General features: G+C 37.6%; 1 protein-coding gene across 2 annotated transcripts in view; it reads right to left on the minus strand.

The window, feature by feature from the left end:
• Positions 1-886: 886 nt before the first annotated feature.
• Positions 887-20,275, minus strand: part of PLA2R1 (phospholipase A2 receptor 1) — a 41,151-nt gene continuing 21,762 nt past the window's right edge. For both annotated transcript variants that reach the window (XM_065069631.1, XM_005498615.3), the window contains exons 13-30: positions 19,838-19,983; positions 19,250-19,334; positions 18,137-18,269; positions 17,632-17,667; positions 16,996-17,153; positions 15,950-16,014; positions 15,514-15,617; positions 13,992-14,134; positions 13,050-13,167; positions 12,056-12,186; positions 11,360-11,504; positions 8,306-8,544; positions 7,608-7,776; positions 6,093-6,233; positions 5,578-5,694; positions 4,957-5,133; positions 4,058-4,087; positions 887-3,832 (exon numbers count right to left, since the gene is read on the minus strand). In XM_065069631.1, the coding sequence (XP_064925703.1) occupies positions 3,615-3,832; positions 4,058-4,087; positions 4,957-5,133; positions 5,578-5,694; positions 6,093-6,233; positions 7,608-7,776; positions 8,306-8,544; positions 11,360-11,504; positions 12,056-12,186; positions 13,050-13,167; positions 13,992-14,134; positions 15,514-15,617; positions 15,950-16,014; positions 16,996-17,153; positions 17,632-17,667; positions 18,137-18,269; positions 19,250-19,334; positions 19,838-19,983 (2,355 nt within the window). In that variant the 3' untranslated portion in view covers positions 887-3,614. The remainder of the gene's footprint in view (positions 3,833-4,057; positions 4,088-4,956; positions 5,134-5,577; positions 5,695-6,092; positions 6,234-7,607; positions 7,777-8,305; positions 8,545-11,359; positions 11,505-12,055; positions 12,187-13,049; positions 13,168-13,991; positions 14,135-15,513; positions 15,618-15,949; positions 16,015-16,995; positions 17,154-17,631; positions 17,668-18,136; positions 18,270-19,249; positions 19,335-19,837; positions 19,984-20,275) is intronic.

The raw sequence follows: 20,275 nt of genomic DNA on the forward strand, positions 1-20,275 counted from the left end.
ATGTTCCCACAGCAGACTCCTGTCCAGCTGGGATGTGACAGCTGCATCAGGCATCTCTGTCCCTCAGAGACATGCTGCAAGGACTGCTAAAGGGACCAGGAGGTAGATTTTCTCCTGGAACACAATCTGCAAAAACAAGCACACAGACTTTTTTTTTTTCCTAAACCCTAATACCTGCTAGACAAGATTTGTCATGTGTTGGTCTGAATATATCTATCCCTGGTGGGGATACCCTTCCATCCCCCAAGCAAAGGAATGGCATGAAAACATCTAACATTTTCCTTTCAGTGAACACATTCAAAGGAGTTGGCGCAGCAGAGGAAAACCCTACATCCATTTGCCTGCTCAGGCTCTTGTCAGCCCAGTTCTTGAACACAGGAATTACCTCTGTACTACCGTGGAAGTTACTGCTCTGCAGTCCATGTATCTCCACCTCATTTGTGGCAGAAATGAATAGACTCCCATACAACACAGCCTCCACAGTCTAGTAGGAAAATTCCTTCAGCCCATCACTCATCCCTGCTGGCCCCAGGGCTACAGGGAACGGGCAGCAGGCTGAGAGAATACCCATGCATCAGTGCCATGCTCCAATCCATCATCCTTACTGATGGTGCTGTGGCTCCTTCCTGCTCCCAGCACCTCCTGTGCACATCATAGGGCATCCTTGTCTGTCCGCCTGGGAAACACTGGCGCCACCATGTGTATGGAGATGTTCTGCAGTGCCCATGTCTAGGTCCAGTCATGAAGCTATAAAGGAGGCTGGTGCAAGCCGTCCCTCTCCTGCCAGGACAACTTGCAAAAACTGGGGACTGCTCTTATGAGACACTGAAGTCCAGCAGCTAATTAAAGATGGGGAAAGATTCAAGAAAAATTACAGCACAGAGAATTATTATTCACACTTTAATTTTCCAGTTGAAATAATACAGTGAATCTCATTGCCAATATCATCAAGGTCAGCAGTAAAAATATAGTCACCACATACTTGGATCAGGAACAGTGAAGGAGACCTCTGATTAAGGGAAAACAATTGAAAGCTATGGGTAACAAATTCCAGAGTGAAGACTGGAAAAAAAAATCAACTATTACATTATTGAGTGCAATTGTAAAAGTTAAATGGTGAAAGATTTTAAAATAAATATTTAAGGGTCTGTTCCCTATAAACCATTTCAAAATGGGAAGAAAATACTGCTTGAACTATTTTTCCCTTAATGCAAGACCATCTAAATCAGTGTCAATGTTAAGCAACAATCACTGTTTTGAGGTTAGAGTTATTTATTATACCATTACCCTTCAAATACATTTAAATGATTACAACACACAAAGAAAATGTGATAAAATGCCTGTGTCAAGTTTTGCGGAAAAAAATAAAATTTCATTAACCACATCAAAATCTGACAAGAGTCTGCATAACCAGTAACAGCATTGTAGCCTGATAAATACATGTTCTCAGAGACAACACAGCTTACTCCCGCCTACAAAAAACTTCCTGCAAGCTCCTCTGCTTGCTGTACTGTAAGAAGGCAGCATTTACACCCTTGTCAGTGAATGTGATAAGGGGATTTGTTGGTTTAAGTTCCTCCTACTCCATCTTAAATAGATGACATTCTCATGGGAAAGGGAGAGATAGTCACAGTCTTTTTTCTTGGTGGTAAAGAAACTATCACAGTTCATACATATAAAAAGCAGATTATCTGCCAATTGTACTCAAAAGTCACAGCCCACAAAATCTAGTAGTGGATGTCATACAAAACAGTCCCATAGAAAAATCTAGAGGACTAAACCAAAATTTTTAAGCCATCACCGAAGACTAATGCATGGGGTGAAACCATTAGAAAGTCTATTCAGAAAATATATTTATATTTTATATGACAGAAAATTCTCAGATTATGAAGTTGTGATAGCTACACCCACAGAAGTTATGAAAAACATTAAGATGAAAGTTACATTGGGATCAAAAGCATCTGCGGCCTCTCTGAAAACATTTTTGAATGGTTCTGTAAACCAGCAGAGAAATATTCTATGTACGAAATAATTTTCAAAAATAGCCCTATACATAATTACAACAGGAACAGGCAATTTTAGTTTCTAGAATTGGCCATGTGAAATCTAACTAAAGGGCAGTCATACATTCCTTTGCATGTGCACAAATACTGTGTAAAAACATTTCACTTGGCCTTAGCTGCTTGCTTAATTCTGAGGAACATACCTCCATCTTAGGGCTCTTGCAAAATCGTTAGAATGAGTCATCTTAAAACAAGCAAACCAACAAACCCAACAATAAATGTAGCCCTTTGCAGCAGCTTTTAGAGACTGAAGACACAGTAAGTCCATTCTGAAGTAACTTGTCAGACTAACCATTTGTTTTTCCACACTGCAAGAAAAATAAAAAATAAAATCCCTGAAAATCTTCCAGGTATTTTTAGAGACATGGGTGGAGGACTGGTTAGGGTAGTAGGAGTCCCATGGAGAGTAAGCGTTGCTGTCCTGGGCCACCATAACTGAGGTAGCACAGAGACCTGAGCTGGGTCCTTCACAACCATCAGCCTGCAGACCAACTGGTCAGCAAAATTTACCTCCTTTGTTAGCACCATAATACAAACACTGGAAGTGAAAAACGACCTTCTGAGGGTCTGCTATGTGGGGTTATAGGACTATAGCACCCTTTGGGAAGAGCAGTGTGGCTCTCCCATGTATTGTCCTTGGCTTTTGAGAGCAGGGTGTCAGAAAAGCATACATGAATACTGCTTGCAGAAATACTCTAAGTGAACAGTAAAGCAATTTATCACCATAACTTCAGCTAGATTTATAACATGCTTTTTTTCTTCAAATGAACATTGCCCAAAAGTCTTTAAAAGAGGTTGATAGGATTCCATTTCTGAAATAACCTAGGTGAGACTTCACATGGTTAAATCTTTAACAGGACGCTGGATGCATCTCAAATGAATATATTAACTTCAGGATGACAAAGCCCACATGATATTCTATCTCTAGACTAATTTATTTTACAACATAAACTAGGCATCATGGGCTAAACTACCAAAGCTCTGGCACTCCTAAGTCAAAAGTGACTTCATCTCTTTTCAAGGTTGGAAATCCACCCAGCAAGAATCCACTGTCTGAAAAATAACTGTTCATTTTGCAGAAGGAATCAAAAAAAAAAAAATCTACCTCATAATCCTTGGAATACATTTCAGAGTTCCTAAATTCAAGGCTACATTTTAATGCTGGCTCATCAGCAGATTTGGCAATGTATAAAAACAAAACACAAAAGCACAAATGTTCCCAGATTAAAAATCTGCATGAAAATTTCTGCTGCTCTGGGGCCTTGGGCATGACTGCTCCATGCGAGCAGTTGAAGGTTTATGGTGCGGGAGTATGTTCAGTTCCTGGCTTGTCCCAAAGGAGCCAATTTCTCCATGGTTCTGCCTTGCATTCCCATCTCATCCTGCACAGAGAAAAAGTCCTCCAAGGCAGGGAGCCCCTATGGCATTCATACCCACGGCTGCGAGGGTTCCTCTGGATATGGGTACCCCAGATGACTGCCAAGAAGGAGAAACTACTGTAGGTTGTGGAGTTTCACATGGAAGATGTGACCACTTGCTATTTTGGATCAATTAATTGTTGTCACTTCTCTCAAAATCAGAAATGAGGATGCTTTCTTCCAAAGCAGGACCATCAGAGTTAATCTGTGGTAAATAGGCATTTCTGACCCATAGTATCCTGTGGAAGAGTTGGTTATTCTGTTTGTACAGACACCACAGAAAAAGGGAAATGGCAGCGAGCATCACCAATGTCACGAGAACTGCCAGAGCTACAAGCCCTTGGTATGATGCTGAAAGGGAAGGACAGAAATTGTTATTAAGCAAATATAGCTACAATTATATATAACTCTAAATATAAACATATACATGCTTTATGGAAAACATATTATTACTACTTATATGTCACACGTTTTAAATTACAGGTTTAACAGTGAGAAGTGTTACCTCACAAAATATCAGGTCAAAATGTGTTATTATTCCTTATTAAAAAAATAAAAAGTACAGAAGGAACTTACCATTTTCAGAGGGTTCTGTAGCATTGATATCTGAAATAGAATCCAGAACTGTCACAAAATTACCCACAAAGCTAACAAAAGTTACTATATATACTCAGTGTAAAACTGATACTGAGAAAACAATCTACCTAAAACCATACAAGTGCAGGCTGTTCTTTTTCTAATCTGGCTCATATTCCAACTGGTCAAGTTAGACATGACCTAATATGTTATGTAAAACCCATTAAATGTGGCAGAATATATTAATTGACATTTGTGCAAGGACAAACAGCAGTATTTATCCACTTTTTGAAGTACAAAGGCATGAGCGGAACTGGGCAGCAGTAGATTAATCTAGGTACTGGGCCCAACAGCTACTTGAGGATTTTGAGTGGGCTCCGGGAACACTTCAGCTCTCACAGACCCATGTTTCTTTAGACCAGGGGTGTCAAAATCATTTTCACCACAGGCCACATCAGCCTTGAGTAGTTACATTTACACTAGAGTTGTTACATTTATTCAGTCCTAAAATTACATTTGGCCCTTTGAAGGCAACCATAAGGCTGATGTGGCCCCCAGTGAAAATGATTTTGACACGCCTGCTATAGACGTGGTGTCTGTACAGTGATGCTGGGCTGCACCTGCCCATCCCATGGGGTCTGTGGGGCTCAGCCTGATGCTCTGCCCATGGCTCACCCACGCAACAGAAAGTCCACCGCCATTGGCAATAATGCAACGGCTGCCCAGGTTCCTCAAAAGGAGGTTACCATGGCTGGTTCTTTTTTTCACAGGTATTTTTTTCCTAATACCAAGGGACAGAATTATTTAAATGAAAACTAAGAGCAAGTAAGCAAGCAACAAGGAACATGTAAAACAATGGTTATAAGGACGCAACTGTCTTATTTTAAGGAAGCACATACCTGCGTCCATTTTACACACAAATCCCTTTTTTTCTCTGCATGGAGATAATTGCCAGACTCCATCTGCGGTCCTCAGGCTGACACAGAAATTCCCTTTGAGATGATCAAATTCAGGCTCCCTGATGCCCCAGTTAGAATAAATAAAAGGGGAACCATCAAACCAGGAGACTGTCTGATCTAAGGGCAGAAGTTATAAATCATTATAAAATATCACAGTATTTTGATAAATCTCTCTGTTTCAGTTGGACTTATCCTCACAAAAAAAACCCACTGTATAATGGAATGCCAGGATTTTGTCAGTTTGGCCACCATATTACTTTTTTTTTCTTGAAGGCTTTAAAAAACGTTCTATGCAGCTGATACAGAATACAGCCTGCCTGTAGCGCTTCTTTAAGAAGAAGGTAAAGGCATTCACATGCATGTGTACATATTGAGTATTCAGAATATTAATAAGTAACAATTACAGCAATCTTGACTGGTTTTACTACATTATAAACAGATAATAAGCAGAAAAAAAATCTCAAAAGATAACAGTGTTTTGGATGATGTTTATGATATTATTAAAATAAACAAAAACCAAAACAGATTCTTACAAGTAGTTTTCTTCCACCCCAAACTTACTGTCTGTAACAAGCAGGATGTTCAACCAAACCGTTTGTATAGAATAACCAAAACCGTGCAATTCTTCCAAAATGAAGGCATTTTCTTCTTCATCTTGAATAGTTAGAAGATTTGATCCTACAAATTAAACGCAGGACAAATTTTCAAACAAACCATGCCATTAAAATGTAACACTGCATTTCAAAAAGTTAATGTTATGAGACTTAATTGAAAAGTTTGAAAAGTCTGGTTATATATTGTAAGTTCTTTAATTTGAACTTAATGTGAAAATGCTCAGGCTGATATAAAACTGTTCTCTCATAATTTTATGTGTTATTCCAGAAATCAATACTTTCACACTGAAAGGAACATTTTTGGATGTATGTTGCTTCCAACTTCATAGATGGCTTACGAGCTCCACTATTATTCTCTTGAACTACAGAAAACACATGCTATGATTTCAGTCATTCACAAAATACATAGTTTTTTTCTAACATATCGTGATAACATTTCGTAGCTACAAAATAATCACTTACTTTGATTTTTGCAGACTTCATATGCAGTATCAAAACTTGTGCCCTGCAGAACTGTGGAAAAGCTGTAGCAACTGTTTTTGAATTTGATCCAGGGAACAGTTTTCTCTGAACACAAGTCTTTATAGGCAGTGAGTTTCTTTTCTGTGATAGAAATAACAGTACTGCTTTATTGGCACAACAGCATACATTATTTCACACACTGCTTTGGATTAACACTAGTAACCACGTCATTGTGTTATGCCTCTGTTTTTCAACGTGAAAACCTAGTGGATGTATATATTTGTATTAGAAGAGTAAAGCCGGTTTTATTTCTGATCAAAACCATTGCTGGTTTGCAACATCAACATCAGGGCCGTGTGATGGGTACTGACGTGCAGAGGGAGCTATGAGAAAACCATGGGCACAGCAGAGCACTCTGGGCTGCGCAGCGTCCCTCAGAGGGCTAAGGATTGCCCAGCACCGCAGAGCTTCTCTCCACAAAGCTGCACAGAGAACTTGTGCCAAATACCACGGCACAGAGGGGGATCGCCTGCCAGAAAGCAGCAGCCGGCCTCTCGGGCATGCCCCGTGTCCCTCTGCTTGAGGACAACTCTACAAGCTCACTTCACAATGCCCAGCCTCACTTTTTGTCAGCGCTGTACATTCAGCTACGTCACCTATAGCCTCACATGCCTCCTAATTTGCTGCAAAACATGTTTAAAAATTTAAGTAAGCTTTAGGCTATATACGATTACAAAACTTGACAAACAAGTCTGAAAATCAGTCAGTTTCATTACAAAAACCATGCTAAAGAATAATTCCTGTCTTGAAGGATTCCAACACAGCTTTCTTCTCAACAGATCCAAAAGCTATAATAAGCTGTAGGCAAACCCCTATTGATCAATACCACCAAACAAGAACTATTTCAAGAACGGAACGCTGCCACAGACTCTGCAGTCCTATCCTAAATGGAGCTCCAGATCTGAATTCTGGATTCTGATGAAGCCCAGGTAATTGACAGAGTGTCACAGGAAATAGAAGATATTTTAGGACACAGGAAAATATTATCATTACAAAAAAATTTGCAAAATCTTTTATGTGCAATCAGGGAAGATATGACTCTAATTTTTCATTTTGCTCTAAATGCTTCCCTTCTCCCATCCCACAGTTAATTGCAGCAAACTGACTTTATTTCCCTTCAAGCTAGGTTATTAGCAATCATCATTTCTCTCAGATATTGTGCTCACCAAAGAGACAGAGTAAGTAATTTTCCTGTTTTTTTTTTTTTTTTCTATTATGAAAGTTCTCTCTCCATTCTCCTAGGGATCAGACGTGATGGTCAATATTTTATGGGGGAAAAAATAGTTTCACAAATAGGAGATAGAGCAGGGAAATGCCAGGAATATACTTCAGTTTTGAATAATACTATTATAACCTCTTAGCCTCGACCCAATTAATTTCCTTTCATATACTTCCGCTATCAATATGCACATTTGCAGCTGCAAAGATTTCATATAAAACTTTGCTCTGACTTACTCGGTGGCACATGGCAAACTGCTCCTTGCAGAAGTCGCTCGCAGCTGGCACTTCTCCAGTGCCCTGAAGTGTCCATGTACACACAGCTGCCAAAGGCCTGGGACTCGTCGTCTTCCCAGGAGGTAAACAAAGACCTAGTTCCATCTGACCATTCAAAGCTGAGACCATTCTGCCAAAATAAATTTCAGATTATCTTTTAGATGTGCTTCAGCACCACAGAAGTTCATCTTCTCCTGGTGGCATCCTCACCAGATATTACAGAATGTCTTTTATGTTTCTGAAGGCTGGGTAGATCCAGAAGGACCTACAAAAGACAGATCCATGGATCCTCTTCCAGTTTACTTCTGGGAGACCACAAACTACATCTAACCTGCTGTTTTGAGCAAGTAGTTATTTGGGTCATTGAGCAACTACAAAAGAAACTACATAGTTTCAGTGTTGACACTACAAGAGATTTTTTTTGTCTGTTTTTAAACGTTTTATATGGCTTTAAGTTTTCTATACTCATTGCACCAAACTGGCTCTCGTTAGAATTATACATTATGTTGCAATAAAATGGTTAAGGCTCAAGCATTCCAGGGTTTCATTTCCAGACACAAACTTCCTGTGACTTCAAATAAATACCACAGCTCATTAGCTTGTTACCAGAAAATCTCCTTTGCAACATCATATTTATAGCCAGGGAGTCCACTACGTACGTCCGCAGTGAAGAGCCCGATCCAGTGGTCATACCCCAGCCGGTTCACAATGACCGTGAGGAAAGCCTGGTGATACTGGTCTGCAATGCTGACCAACTCCGCACCATTTGCCATGCAGGTTTTTAAAGCTGAAGGCCATGTAAAATTCCCACGTATTAGTTTATACGTTCTGTTTCCATATTCTAAATTATCTGGCACAGGGTACATTTCTGATGCATTGATGACATATCTGGATGTGTCTGTTATAAACAGAAAGAAATTATTTATTTATTTATTTATTTTTAAACAGACAGCTTGAACACAGCAGAACAGCTCCTAAAAATCAGAATATCCTTAAAAACAAATCTAAAAATTATAAACTCTTTGGTTTCAGGAAGGCACTGCGAATTTTAAAAAGACAGTGACTACTAGAAGAGTATCTGAAATTCCATCACAGCACAGAACTCATCACAAGAGTGAATGATTTTAGTGTATAACAAGAAAAAAGAAAACCTGGATGGAGTTAGTTCCACTGTTTCTTTGAAGGTCAGTAAGAAATCACCTGCGATGTGAGCACATCCAAATGCCCAATAACAGTGGGCTGCAGAGTGCTCTTATCCCAGATACCTCGCATGTAATTTAGATTATCTCTTTTTTTGACTCATTATTTTTAATGATTTCCAAAATCAGTTTACAGCACAAAGCCTGGCCTCACAAATAACTGTACTGGCACAACCGAGAGGACGACAAACTGGCACAAGTAAGTGCTTAGGAGCGTCTTCAGCTCATGTTTATGCCAGTGTAGGGAAGATTACAGTACTGGCACTTAAATCCACTGTGCCTGGAGACTTTATGTTCTTTTTGGTGGTAAACTATCACAGCACTGTTGCAAAAAATGGAAGGAAGAAGCAGACTTTTTAGATTTAAGAAATAAACAGAGAGAGTCTCCCATGAGGAAAAAATCAGGAGAGAGAGACCATCTCCACACCAGCCCAGTCTGTGATGCTGCTGCACTCACTTTTCTACACAAGGCAAATGCCTTTTCTAACGTGTATGAATGCCTGCTGTATACTTTAAATAAGACTATTAAAATAAAGCAATGCCTCAGTTTTAATCCCATCTGTCAGTTTGGATTAATAACTTCTGCCTGTAAAAATTCTCTGTGATTACAAAATGGAGTGTTTTTTAGACTTGGTTCATTTTATGACTAAGAGAGGAGGAGTGTTAACAAGTATTTTAAAATAGTAAATTAATTTATTTGTCCTTCATAAATAATTTAAAATTGTAGATTTCTAAGCAAGAATAAGTTCTGCTCTTGAGCTAACTGAAGTACTCTATTTTGTTCCAGCTTTCGGTGTGTGCCACTGTTTTAAAAAAAAGGCAGGAAATGCAATAAAATGCTGACACAATCCTAACTCAAGCATCACTAAGAGCCCAGAGCCCAGTTCAGATCTCCTGCTGGTTTATTTCATTTTAGTCTCCTAACAAAAATAATTTGAAAAAAGGGAGACAGGACGTGGACAGGATGGCAGAAGCAAAGCATCGGCTCCTCTTTCCAGGAACTGGCACATTTGTTTGGACATTTGAGCAAATTTAACAGTTCACTACTGCCAGCAAGAGGCTGTTTCACTCCTCCTTTCCTTGCTTCTCTGCTCTTCCAGCTGCATATTCCCATACACAAAGAAAAAAAGGGGAGGGGTGGGCGGGAGGAAGAGGGAAGTTTCTGCTGACTTAGCAAACTGAACTGCCTGATGGTTAGGGAAGAGTGCCTTGGGTGTCACTGGGGAGGGAGGACGGTCCCTTCACCCCCAGGAGCACTCTGCTGTGCGTGGGGTGGGCAGCACTGAGCCCACAGGCCACTCTCATGTTCACCCAGCCAAGAAACCAGGAGAGGGTCCTGAGCATCCCACTGCACGTCTGGGTCCCCTGCCCAGCATCCAGCAGGCCGGCCATCCCAAGGCAGCAGTTTTCTTTCTCGCCTTTTGACACCTTTTCCATCTGCCTGAAGCAGCAGCAAGGGGTTAACATACAAACATTCGGGAGATAAACGAATCAAACCAGCAGGAAAACGCTTGTTTGGTTTTTTTTCTACACTAAGTGCAGGATTACTCCAGCACTCCCTTCAACTGTAGCTCATAATAAATGATGTCAAATACAGCTACGGTTTGCCAGAGCCACACGTGAACACTGCCCAAAGCTTCTGTTTATTCTGCTCCCTCGCCTCCCAGGCACCCCGCAGGACAAGACTGCCTCCTCAGAGCCAGGGCTCGACTAAGAGGCGATGTATAAAGTTGAGCCATGGAAAGCCACCCCCACAGTAAGCACAGCATCCAAGGACACTCCTTACGGGCTCACATTACAGCCCTCCTTCTGCTTTAGGGTTAATCTTTTGCTGCTGCTCTATTTTAGTACCGGGCTCTGGCAGCCGCCCCCGGGGAACGAGGCTTGAGGAAACCAAACAACCCGCGTTGCCCTAACGGCTTCGTGCTTCTGGAAAGGGAACTTGATGGTGACAGAATTAGAGAAGTGTGAAAAGAAAAGCCAAACTGTTTGATCGGCCAGTCAGCCTGCACTGCTTGCAGAAATACATTGTCTAGAGGCTATTCTGGTCTAAAAAAAACAAACCAAAACAAAAACCCCAAACAAACAAACAAAACCCCAAAAACAAACCAACAAACAAACAAAAAACAAAACAAAACAAAAACCACCTTATTTTGCTCAAAATTACCTTCCGTTTTGCCTTTTGTAATTTCATGCTGTTATTCTGCCTGCCATGAAAACATTAAATTTCATTTCTATTTCCAAATCTAAGATATGCAACAGAAAGCTCAAAGTCAGGAAGAAAATTTAATAACAAAATATTTTTTTCAGAAATTACTTCTACATCACAGCTATTGATTTATTAAATAGTGTGGAGCTAGTCTGTCTAAATATCAGAGTAGAACTATCTTAGAAATCTTTGATATTCCTGGTTTTATAGGCACCTATAACAAGCTGCTTCTAGTTGAAATTAAAATAAGATTAATTCAGTATAAGAAAAGAATAGCAGCAAAGCAAAACAGAACAAAATCTTACCCTGAGGCTTTTGGCAGACAAACCCATAATTTTTCTCACAGTTTTCTAAGTACCATTTTCCCGTAAAATAAAAATTACGGTTATTTGATAGCAATGTGCATAGTGGAAGTTGTTCATCAATGTTTGCACTGTTATAACGCTGTCTCTGCAATTAACATAGAACTTTATTAATAAAGACACTGTGTAAAAACAAAGCATAATTATTACATTAAATTTAGAAGAATAACTGTTATAAATATTTAGGTAGAACAATGAACGCTACCGTAAATACAATCTGAAACAATAACCTCGTAATAAAAAAGTCACAAGCTTTCACTGGACAAACTAAAATGCTAAGCCCAACCTGGACTAACACGGTGTAAAACAATATATTAAAATATGAAATTCATAATCTTATTCCTTAACTTTGCTCAGACCCAGTTTATGATACTAATAATATAATCCAAACTTTGGTGCTTAAAAGTAAATGCAAGAGCATGTGACTGTAACCACAAATTACATAAATAGCTGTCTCAATAGTGCTTTTTTTTGCTACCTCTAGGTATGGCCATAAATCTGTGCCCACAGTTGTTCGAACTTGCAAAAATTAGGAGAAGACTAAGTTGCTGTAACGATTAGGCCTTGTCTTTGAGGTAGCTGTGATTTTTATGGGTAAAACAAGTTCCCACTGTCCTTAAACCCCCTGGAAATACTCACATCCACTACTTCAACTGGAGACCAGTTGGAATACACCGAAGGTTTTTCATTCAGCCATTTTTCATAATCATCACTCTGTAAACCTATCCAAACACTGGTTTTCTGTCCAAATAGATTCATTGTTATGAAAGCTGGAAAATAACACACAAATAAAACAGATTAAACTGGTAAGTATTTAGGGATGGATGAAGTCTCTTCCAACAAACCAAAGCACTGAAAAATGTAATTACTAATCGACGACTTCACATAGTTACTAGGAAGCAAGAATACAAGCAGCATTTCGGTGTCATCTAACTGTAAATTCAGTTAAATTAACTTCAGGTGGGTTAGGATCTCATCCATTAACTAAGTCTTCCAGAAATGTTCACAGCAACTTGAGCAACTTTAGTATTAGCTCAGAGTACTGTCCCAATGAAAAAGCCTTTCTCAGTTTTAGTTGAAAATAAGATTTCTCAATTAAAAATAGCCAGTGAAATTCTTCCCACCTCCAAATAAGCAGTTTTACAAATCTATGAAATTCAACCACAGTTTTTAATGAATATGGATTATAAATTTTTTTTTAATGCACTGGCATTTATTTCTCTGACAGTTCAAGCCTAGTGCTACGCTTATGTGCTCCTCTGTAGATCATATTTTAAGTACTACCAAAGGACAAAAATAAGATTACTTTTACAACAGTGTGACATTGCATTCATAAGACAAAAATTTTACACAACAAATTTTTAAATGGGTATTCCATTTTTTTTTTAAAGTTCTAGTGCATGGTAATAAGCACAAAAGAAAGTATAGTGACTCCTCAAAACATAACTGCCATAACTCAGTGGATATTTGAATTTTTATGTTTTGGGAAATGGGGAAAGAGAAACACTAATTTGTTTAAAGAAGTGAGACCATAAGTAAGATCTGAGCAATCTTTTTTTCCTAAACCTGTATCCAAGATGAAACTTTACTAAGATGAAATTTGATGTATTTAACAATATTTTCAGTACTCCACCTTGTTCCAGTTCATCTCTGGGGGAAGCAAGTGACCCATCATAGCTGCTGCACAACTCTTGTGCAGAGTACCAGCTTCTCAGATGCTCTGGAGCCTTTGGAATTTGTATCAAAAAGCACTGTTTCAAAAACAGAAGGAAAAAAAAAAAGTGTTGTTTCTTTTTTCTCCAGTTTAAAAGCTATTTGTCCATCACTAGGAGTGATCACTAAAACATGTCACATGCTGTTATTGAAAACTACATGTTTCATTAGTTTCTGTCTTGCAATGGACCTTTCCAACATACTTGGTCTCAGTTTTCAGCTGCGATCAGGCTTGGATTCAAATCAGTTGTTTAAAGGCAAACACAATCTGGGTTAAATTTATCCTTGTAGTCACTAGGGTTTAGCACTGGGATAAAACCAACTACCTCAGTGCATATTGCTACTATGGAACATATGTATTTAAAAGAAGCCTGATGAAATAATTGCCTTGCAACTTTCAATTACAAATAGACTTTGATTTATAATTACCTTTGACAAACCCTATTTGAAACAGCATCTTTCAGAGAATGCAGCAGTTTGGGACCATTTAGTACAACAAGGGATCAGAGATCTGTTTTGAGACCATGAAAGACTCTTGGAATTGTCTTAATTGGAAAAGAGAGGATGGAACAGGCTTTTTACAGCAAAAGTACAAATACACTTGGATAACTTTTGCATATATGAGTATTCGTTTCCTTCAAGTAAAGTAAAAATGTTGACACCTTGTTAAGACAACTCCTGTGTGCAAAGCTACTTAATAGGTATAAACCTTTGCATCACTGTCAGTAGTTATAAACCTAAGGGCCCTGCTTTCAAAAAAGAAGAAAATCTTCAAATATTGAATACTCCTTAAGAAATCAAATTTCTGTCACAAGTATGGAATGCATTTTGAATTATTGAACAGTAAAAAAGAATGTGTTACTTTGAATCCAAATTGCAACCAGCCTTTGGGACATGTTCCGTGTTGGTTTTGGTCTTTTGGAATCTCTTTCTCTATTTTCACTGCAAAATTACGCTTACAAATACAGGGAAGAGAGACGGTACAGTTTTCGTCACCCCAGCGGCCTGTGTAAAAAGAAAAATCAAAGTTCAATACTTCCTTGAGAACTGGAAAGGGTTTTTTTTTCTTAGCTAGCTTAGATATTGTTAAACAGGGTATCCTTTCGTGGTTGAGTAAAACGAGATTCTGCATCAAATACATGTGGATATATTGCATTACAATGGATTTTATCATGCATGAGACTCATACTTTTATTCCAGTTTGATTTTATTAAGTTAAATGAATTCCTCTACACTGAGTCATATAACATATGCCTATATCATCATGTATTTTTAAAAATGCTAGTTATGTAGAAAGAAGGAAAGGTATAGAAATTATGCCTTCCAGATAAAATAGTTTGACTCCCTTACATTGAAAATTGTTGGCAAGATCCAGGTGCTGACAGAAAACACTGACCTGCTGAATACACTCTGACTTGAAAATACATTTTTCAGTGGAACACAGTGCACTCAAGTTGTTGACCAGCTTTCATCTGCCGGCCAGCTGATGGGGAAGGGTGGGCAGCCCTTCCTTTTATGTGATACTAACTATAGTAATGCATTCAAAAGCATTCAAAAGTCATGAATCAAAAGCCCAAGATGATGTGTGGGAAAAAAAGAAGGTTTTACATTTTTTCAGTTTGGGCACTTGCGGCTGGGATTACAAGAGTACAACTGGATTTTGTTTTTTGGCAGTCCTCACAAAGCTGAATATTTTCTTCTCCATAGAGCCTGACATGTATAATTTATCATATGACTTGCAGATCTTCAGAAAACAGAGACTGGGATGATAGAAATCACTGAAACCAGCAGCACTGTACATTTTTTTAAATTACTCTAGCAAACTATCAAGCTATATGATGATGTAAAGGTTAGTGACAAAACCATGGTTCCGAAAAATCTGTCAGCAGATTGGCTATAGAATCAAAAATTAGGTAGAAACCTGAGTATTTAAAGTTGTGTGCTGATAGTTCATTAATGTAGGAATTAAAATAGTTCGTTAATGTAGGAAAAAATATTGCTCATCCATTTGACTCATTTGGTTATAAGAAAACTGACTCTGAAAACCAGCGATGTATTCATGTTTTTGCTGTGCCACATAACAAGTAAAACTAAAGATTCAGTATCACTGGAATCTTTATATTTTGACATTACAGTACTGAAACTATTAATATACTTTTAAATTCTATAACCTAGTCTCTGACCATATTCATGATATTTTAATATTATTTTCTTAACCATAAAAGCAGTTATGCAAATTATACCCATGTAGCAGGACTATGTAATACAGGACCATGTAATATGGATTGCAATTCTTGAAAGAAACTAAAAAAAAAAAATAACCCATTTGGCCAACAATGGAATCCAGTCATAACTCCTGCAATAAAAGAAAACATAAAATAAACCTGTTTGTGATGAAATGAAGCCACATCGTCTCCCTGGTTTCTGCAGATGTCTCTCTCTCCCTTCATTCCAGTTCTGGTATGTTACTGGTGATTCATCTCTCCAGCTGCACAGAAAGTTTAAGAGTGTAGTTATACTTTTTCCCATTGTTACTTAGAAACACCACCTCCATTCAAAGTGTTTGTAGAAAGCACCCTTTTATTGACCAAGTTTTAGAAAAAGACAAACAACAACAAGGTTGATATTCATATCTTTGGAAATACTGTAACATGGAGGTAAAATAAGGGTAATATTTTCAGAATGATATTTACATGAGAACTTAATTTCTTTCTTGAATATCCCACTCAGTCATCAAACCATTTTAGCCCATCAGACTGAACAGCAGCTTGTAACTGTGCCAAGTACAACTCAGAGCAGCTGAAGTGTAGGTATTCTTACCGAAATTCATCGCTGAGGTTTTCTGCATGCAGTCCAATCCACCAGTGAACATCGCTATCCGATAGCTATAAAAAAAAAAAAAAAAAAATGTTTTGCCATATGTTTAGCTGTTGTTGCCCTTTTATTAAGCATTAACAAACCCCTAAAATCAGGCTCTGTTTGTGTTCAGATGAATAGCATCTCCATTGGGTTCCAACGGGAAGAACAGGTGCTAAATTCTGCCTGTGTTAATTTATGTCACTTCAGCAAGGTTATTCACATAAGTAGAGCATGATTTAGCCCTCAGTTTCCGATGGATGCTGATGTATCTTCTGTAAACTAGGAATTTACCATTTTAGGAATTTACAGCCTATCTGGCTTGAAAAGGACTGTAGTCTTAGTTCAGAATTTGTTTTTCCCAAACTACTAAAAATAGTCAACAGCAAATATTTTCTTTTGGCACTAATATACTGCTGGTTCTTAATGTTTCCAAAATGTTTTCTATGAACATTTACTGACTTCACATAGCTCATACAAGAGATTCCTAGAGATGCTTTCCAGACTGGTTGTTGTTCTCATGAAAGGTTCTAGACTTCCACTCCTAAAGGATCAAGTATTATGGATAAGTCACAGAAAAATAATGTTATTCAAACAGCCACTGATTATTGCTGTGCTGACTTGATTCTGCCTTAAACTATGAATAGGCCTCATTTTCAAGGCTAGCCACTCAATAATTACAGATTTGGGGTCTTTGGGAAAGAGCCAACAAAGGAAAAGAAAATGTTCTGAATGTACAGGACACTGGAAAAGCCACCATGTCTCTGAGAAGCATTTTTATTTTTTTCCAGAAAGAACTGAAGTGCGGGCTGAGTTGTGGCAGCTGTGCTGTTCTTGGAGCTATAGTTAGCATTGCACCAGCTTACAGCTATATAGCAATATCATATAAAGAAAATAGACATTTCTGTTGAAGACACTCAGCAATGCTATGTGATGTTTTCTAATCACAGCACTCAGCCTACACATTACGTTTTTTAAAGAAATAGTGAAAAATGTGTCGTTTTTGTTACCTTCTTAATTTTATTTTGAATAAAGGCTTGTTCACCAGAAGAATTTATTGATGCCATTCCACTGTGAAGCCAGCTACAGACAAACTCATAGGTTTCCCAGTCCGTAGGACTGACATGGAAGAGATATTCTGCTCCTTGATAATACGACCATGGCAGTTCTAGAAAACGAACAAAAGAGTCAGTACTTGTGTAGGGGTAAAAACTCGTTCCAAGTGTCCTGCTTTCAGCCACACATCAGAGAGCAAATATACCACAGCTAACAGCAGGACCATATGATGAAAAAACACACTAAGATTAATTTTTTAAATATATATTCTATCCTGTGATATTCCAGTAACATTAAGACAGTTGTTTAGCCTTTGCAAAAAGGCAGTTTTAATGTAATGGAAAGGTTATCAAACTCCCTGTGTGTATTACCGGCAACATTCCTTTACCCTCACAAAGTTGTACCTGATGTTTCAGTGTTCCTGAACAGAAGAGTGACAGATTTTGATCTGTAGCAACACGTTGCTACAGAGTTCCTTAATGGAAATTTTTAACTCCGAACATTTTAGTTCTTTCTTATTAACCAATGGCTTAAATTATATTTCTAGACTATAGCATTTCAAGATGTGAAAGAAGAAAATGTTTTCATACCAGATATGTACCAACTTGGATTCTTTGGTTTAACACCTGCAAAATACATAAATAAATTAAAACATTGCTGATTAAGAATGGAAAGTGATTTCATTGAAATTGCTTTCTCTGTATGGTGAAAATTCAATCGAAATCATGAATATTGCTATTCTCGTTCAGGGACAAAAAAAAAAAAAAAAAAGAGTTAAACATGGACTAAAAACAATTACCACAACTACTAAGCATTTTGTAGCAACCTTTAAAAATAAGAGCTTTGATTAACTACTGCTAGCTAAGTGCTAATCATTGCTATCCATTTTTAAACTGACTGCACATATTAGACCTTGTTAACTGGCCAACAAACCCTTATGGCTACGTACCGCTTTGCCATGATTTCATACATAAGAGCAATGAAGAGAACTCCAGATGGGCCTAAAAAGCAGGCTCTTAGATATTTTAGTTCCTTTTCTCTCCTGAATTACAAGTAATGGGTATAACATACAAGGTATGTTAATTAGAATTTCACCTTTTGGTATTTTGCATATCCATTCACGTTTTTCATTGCAGTGTGCTGGAAAGACTGTTCTGTTTACTTTGAACACACCACAGTGTCTTGAGTCATCTTCAACATATTTGCTCTCCAGAAATGAAGATACAACCTGAAAATGGCACATTCATTATCTTTCACCAATAATACAAGATGAAGCAGTCAAAATCTCATTATGGAGAAAAAGGAAGGATTTGGAGATGTGTGTATGTTAAAAACATCGTAAGTAATAACTGTAGGACCACCTAAATTATGGTGGTAAAATTAAAAAAAAAAAATAAGGTCCATAATCACGTTCTCACAGTGTCCTGTTCAACTTTCCCATCTTATCTCAGACTCCTTTTTTTTTGTAAAAATAATTGAATAGCTATGAAACCCAACAATTTTTTTACATGATTAGCAGTGGTTACCCACAACTTAAAGCCTTTGCTTTGGTTCAACATGTTGCATGACTGAACTTTGCACTGACATTCTGAAATTACTTAAATAACGATGGCAGAGCTGACACTGCTCTGTAAGGCTGAAAACCAATTGCAGTTTAAAAACAGACCTTTCTTCAGTTGTTCAATGTTTAAATCCCAGGAAGTAACCATTAGTGTGGCACGTAGCACCAGCATCTTCGAAGGATGAAAAATCAAAAGTGGTATTAAAAAAAGAACTTAGCTCTGAATACAGGCACCAACCTAACAGTCATAGAACAAATAAAGTATGTAAGCACAGCTTTGAGGCTTTCCAATGTGTGTATGTATATATATACACACACACACACATATATTTGTGTGTACATATATGTACGTGTTCACTTTACATATGCGTGGTCCTAAGCTAAACACAGCATGCTTAGCCGGAAAGCACACATCTGCACACCTTTATAATCTTACCTAATTTTGCAGTTGCAACTTTTTATACAAGCTGCTATTTTAACAGTAGTGTACTATTCATCCTATTATAACAATTACTTCAAGTGCAGTATGTGGGCATGAAAACCAAACAGCTTCCTGGGCTAAGTTTGCTCACAAGGCTTATTTTTGTGAACTTATGCTCAGATATGACTTGAAAGGTTACTGAAATATATAGTATATAGATATTTACAGGTGTTCTGTCAGACCACTGCCATGTCCCTCCAGAAAGCGGGTTTTTTTTATTAAATCCAATCCAGAATTGTCTTTCTTCTGTCCTAGGATAGAAACAAAGAAAATAACGTTTTTCATACACTTTTTTCTTAGCTATTTCAAAAGTTATTTTTTAAATCATGCAAATACCCATTTACTTTCTCATTGAATACAATATATCACTTTGTAATACATTTATTAACCTTTTAGTATCCTTGAAGTAAACTCTGGTTTTCCTACTAAAATGTTAAATTATATTTTTAAAGATGAAAACATTTAAAATAAGATTAAAATTGTTGAACCTTCATTTGAATGGGAACTGTTAACTCACAAGAATATCATCTTGACATTAACAGTTGCTCAACATCTACTACAAAGATCATCTTCTAAAAGAATCACATTGTAGTGTTGCTAATATGCTTTTCACCCAGTTCTAAGCTCATGCTAGTCAAGAAGAGAGAATTCTTCAGCCACTAGTAATGAGGATGGAAGAACCTAAATTGTAGATTATTGTTACATATGAGTATGATTAAGATAAATCTTGTTGGTGTTAAAAAAAGATAGTTACCTATCAAAAATTGTATATAATAAATTGTTCAAAAAAGTCTCTTCATAGATATGGCTAAAACTAGCAAGATGTGCTCCAAAATCCTGGCATAATGCTTCTGCTTCATCCCATGTTCTTCTCATCAGAACTTTCTCATTGTGAAATATCTGTAATAAAATAAACACTGCCTTAAATGTAGTTGATTTTGGAGAGCAGTTTTTTTCAAAAACCCACAAAAATAAAATATTAGCTGCAGTTTTTCCTACAATAAAGCCATACATATTCCAAGTATAGTTCTGATTTAAGTCTTCAGACTTCCACTCACTTTCAAATGCAGTGAAGGATGGTAAGAATTTTTGTTTGTTGTGTGAAAGAAATAATGGTTTAAAAAATATTTTACAAACCATGTATCCCTAAGCTGATGAAACCCGAAAAAGTCAAAGCAAGTTTGTCACATAC

Source organism: Columba livia, chromosome 7, assembly GCF_036013475.1.
Source record: "Columba livia isolate bColLiv1 breed racing homer chromosome 7, bColLiv1.pat.W.v2, whole genome shotgun sequence".
Taxonomy (NCBI): Eukaryota; Metazoa; Chordata; class Aves; order Columbiformes; family Columbidae; genus Columba; species Columba livia.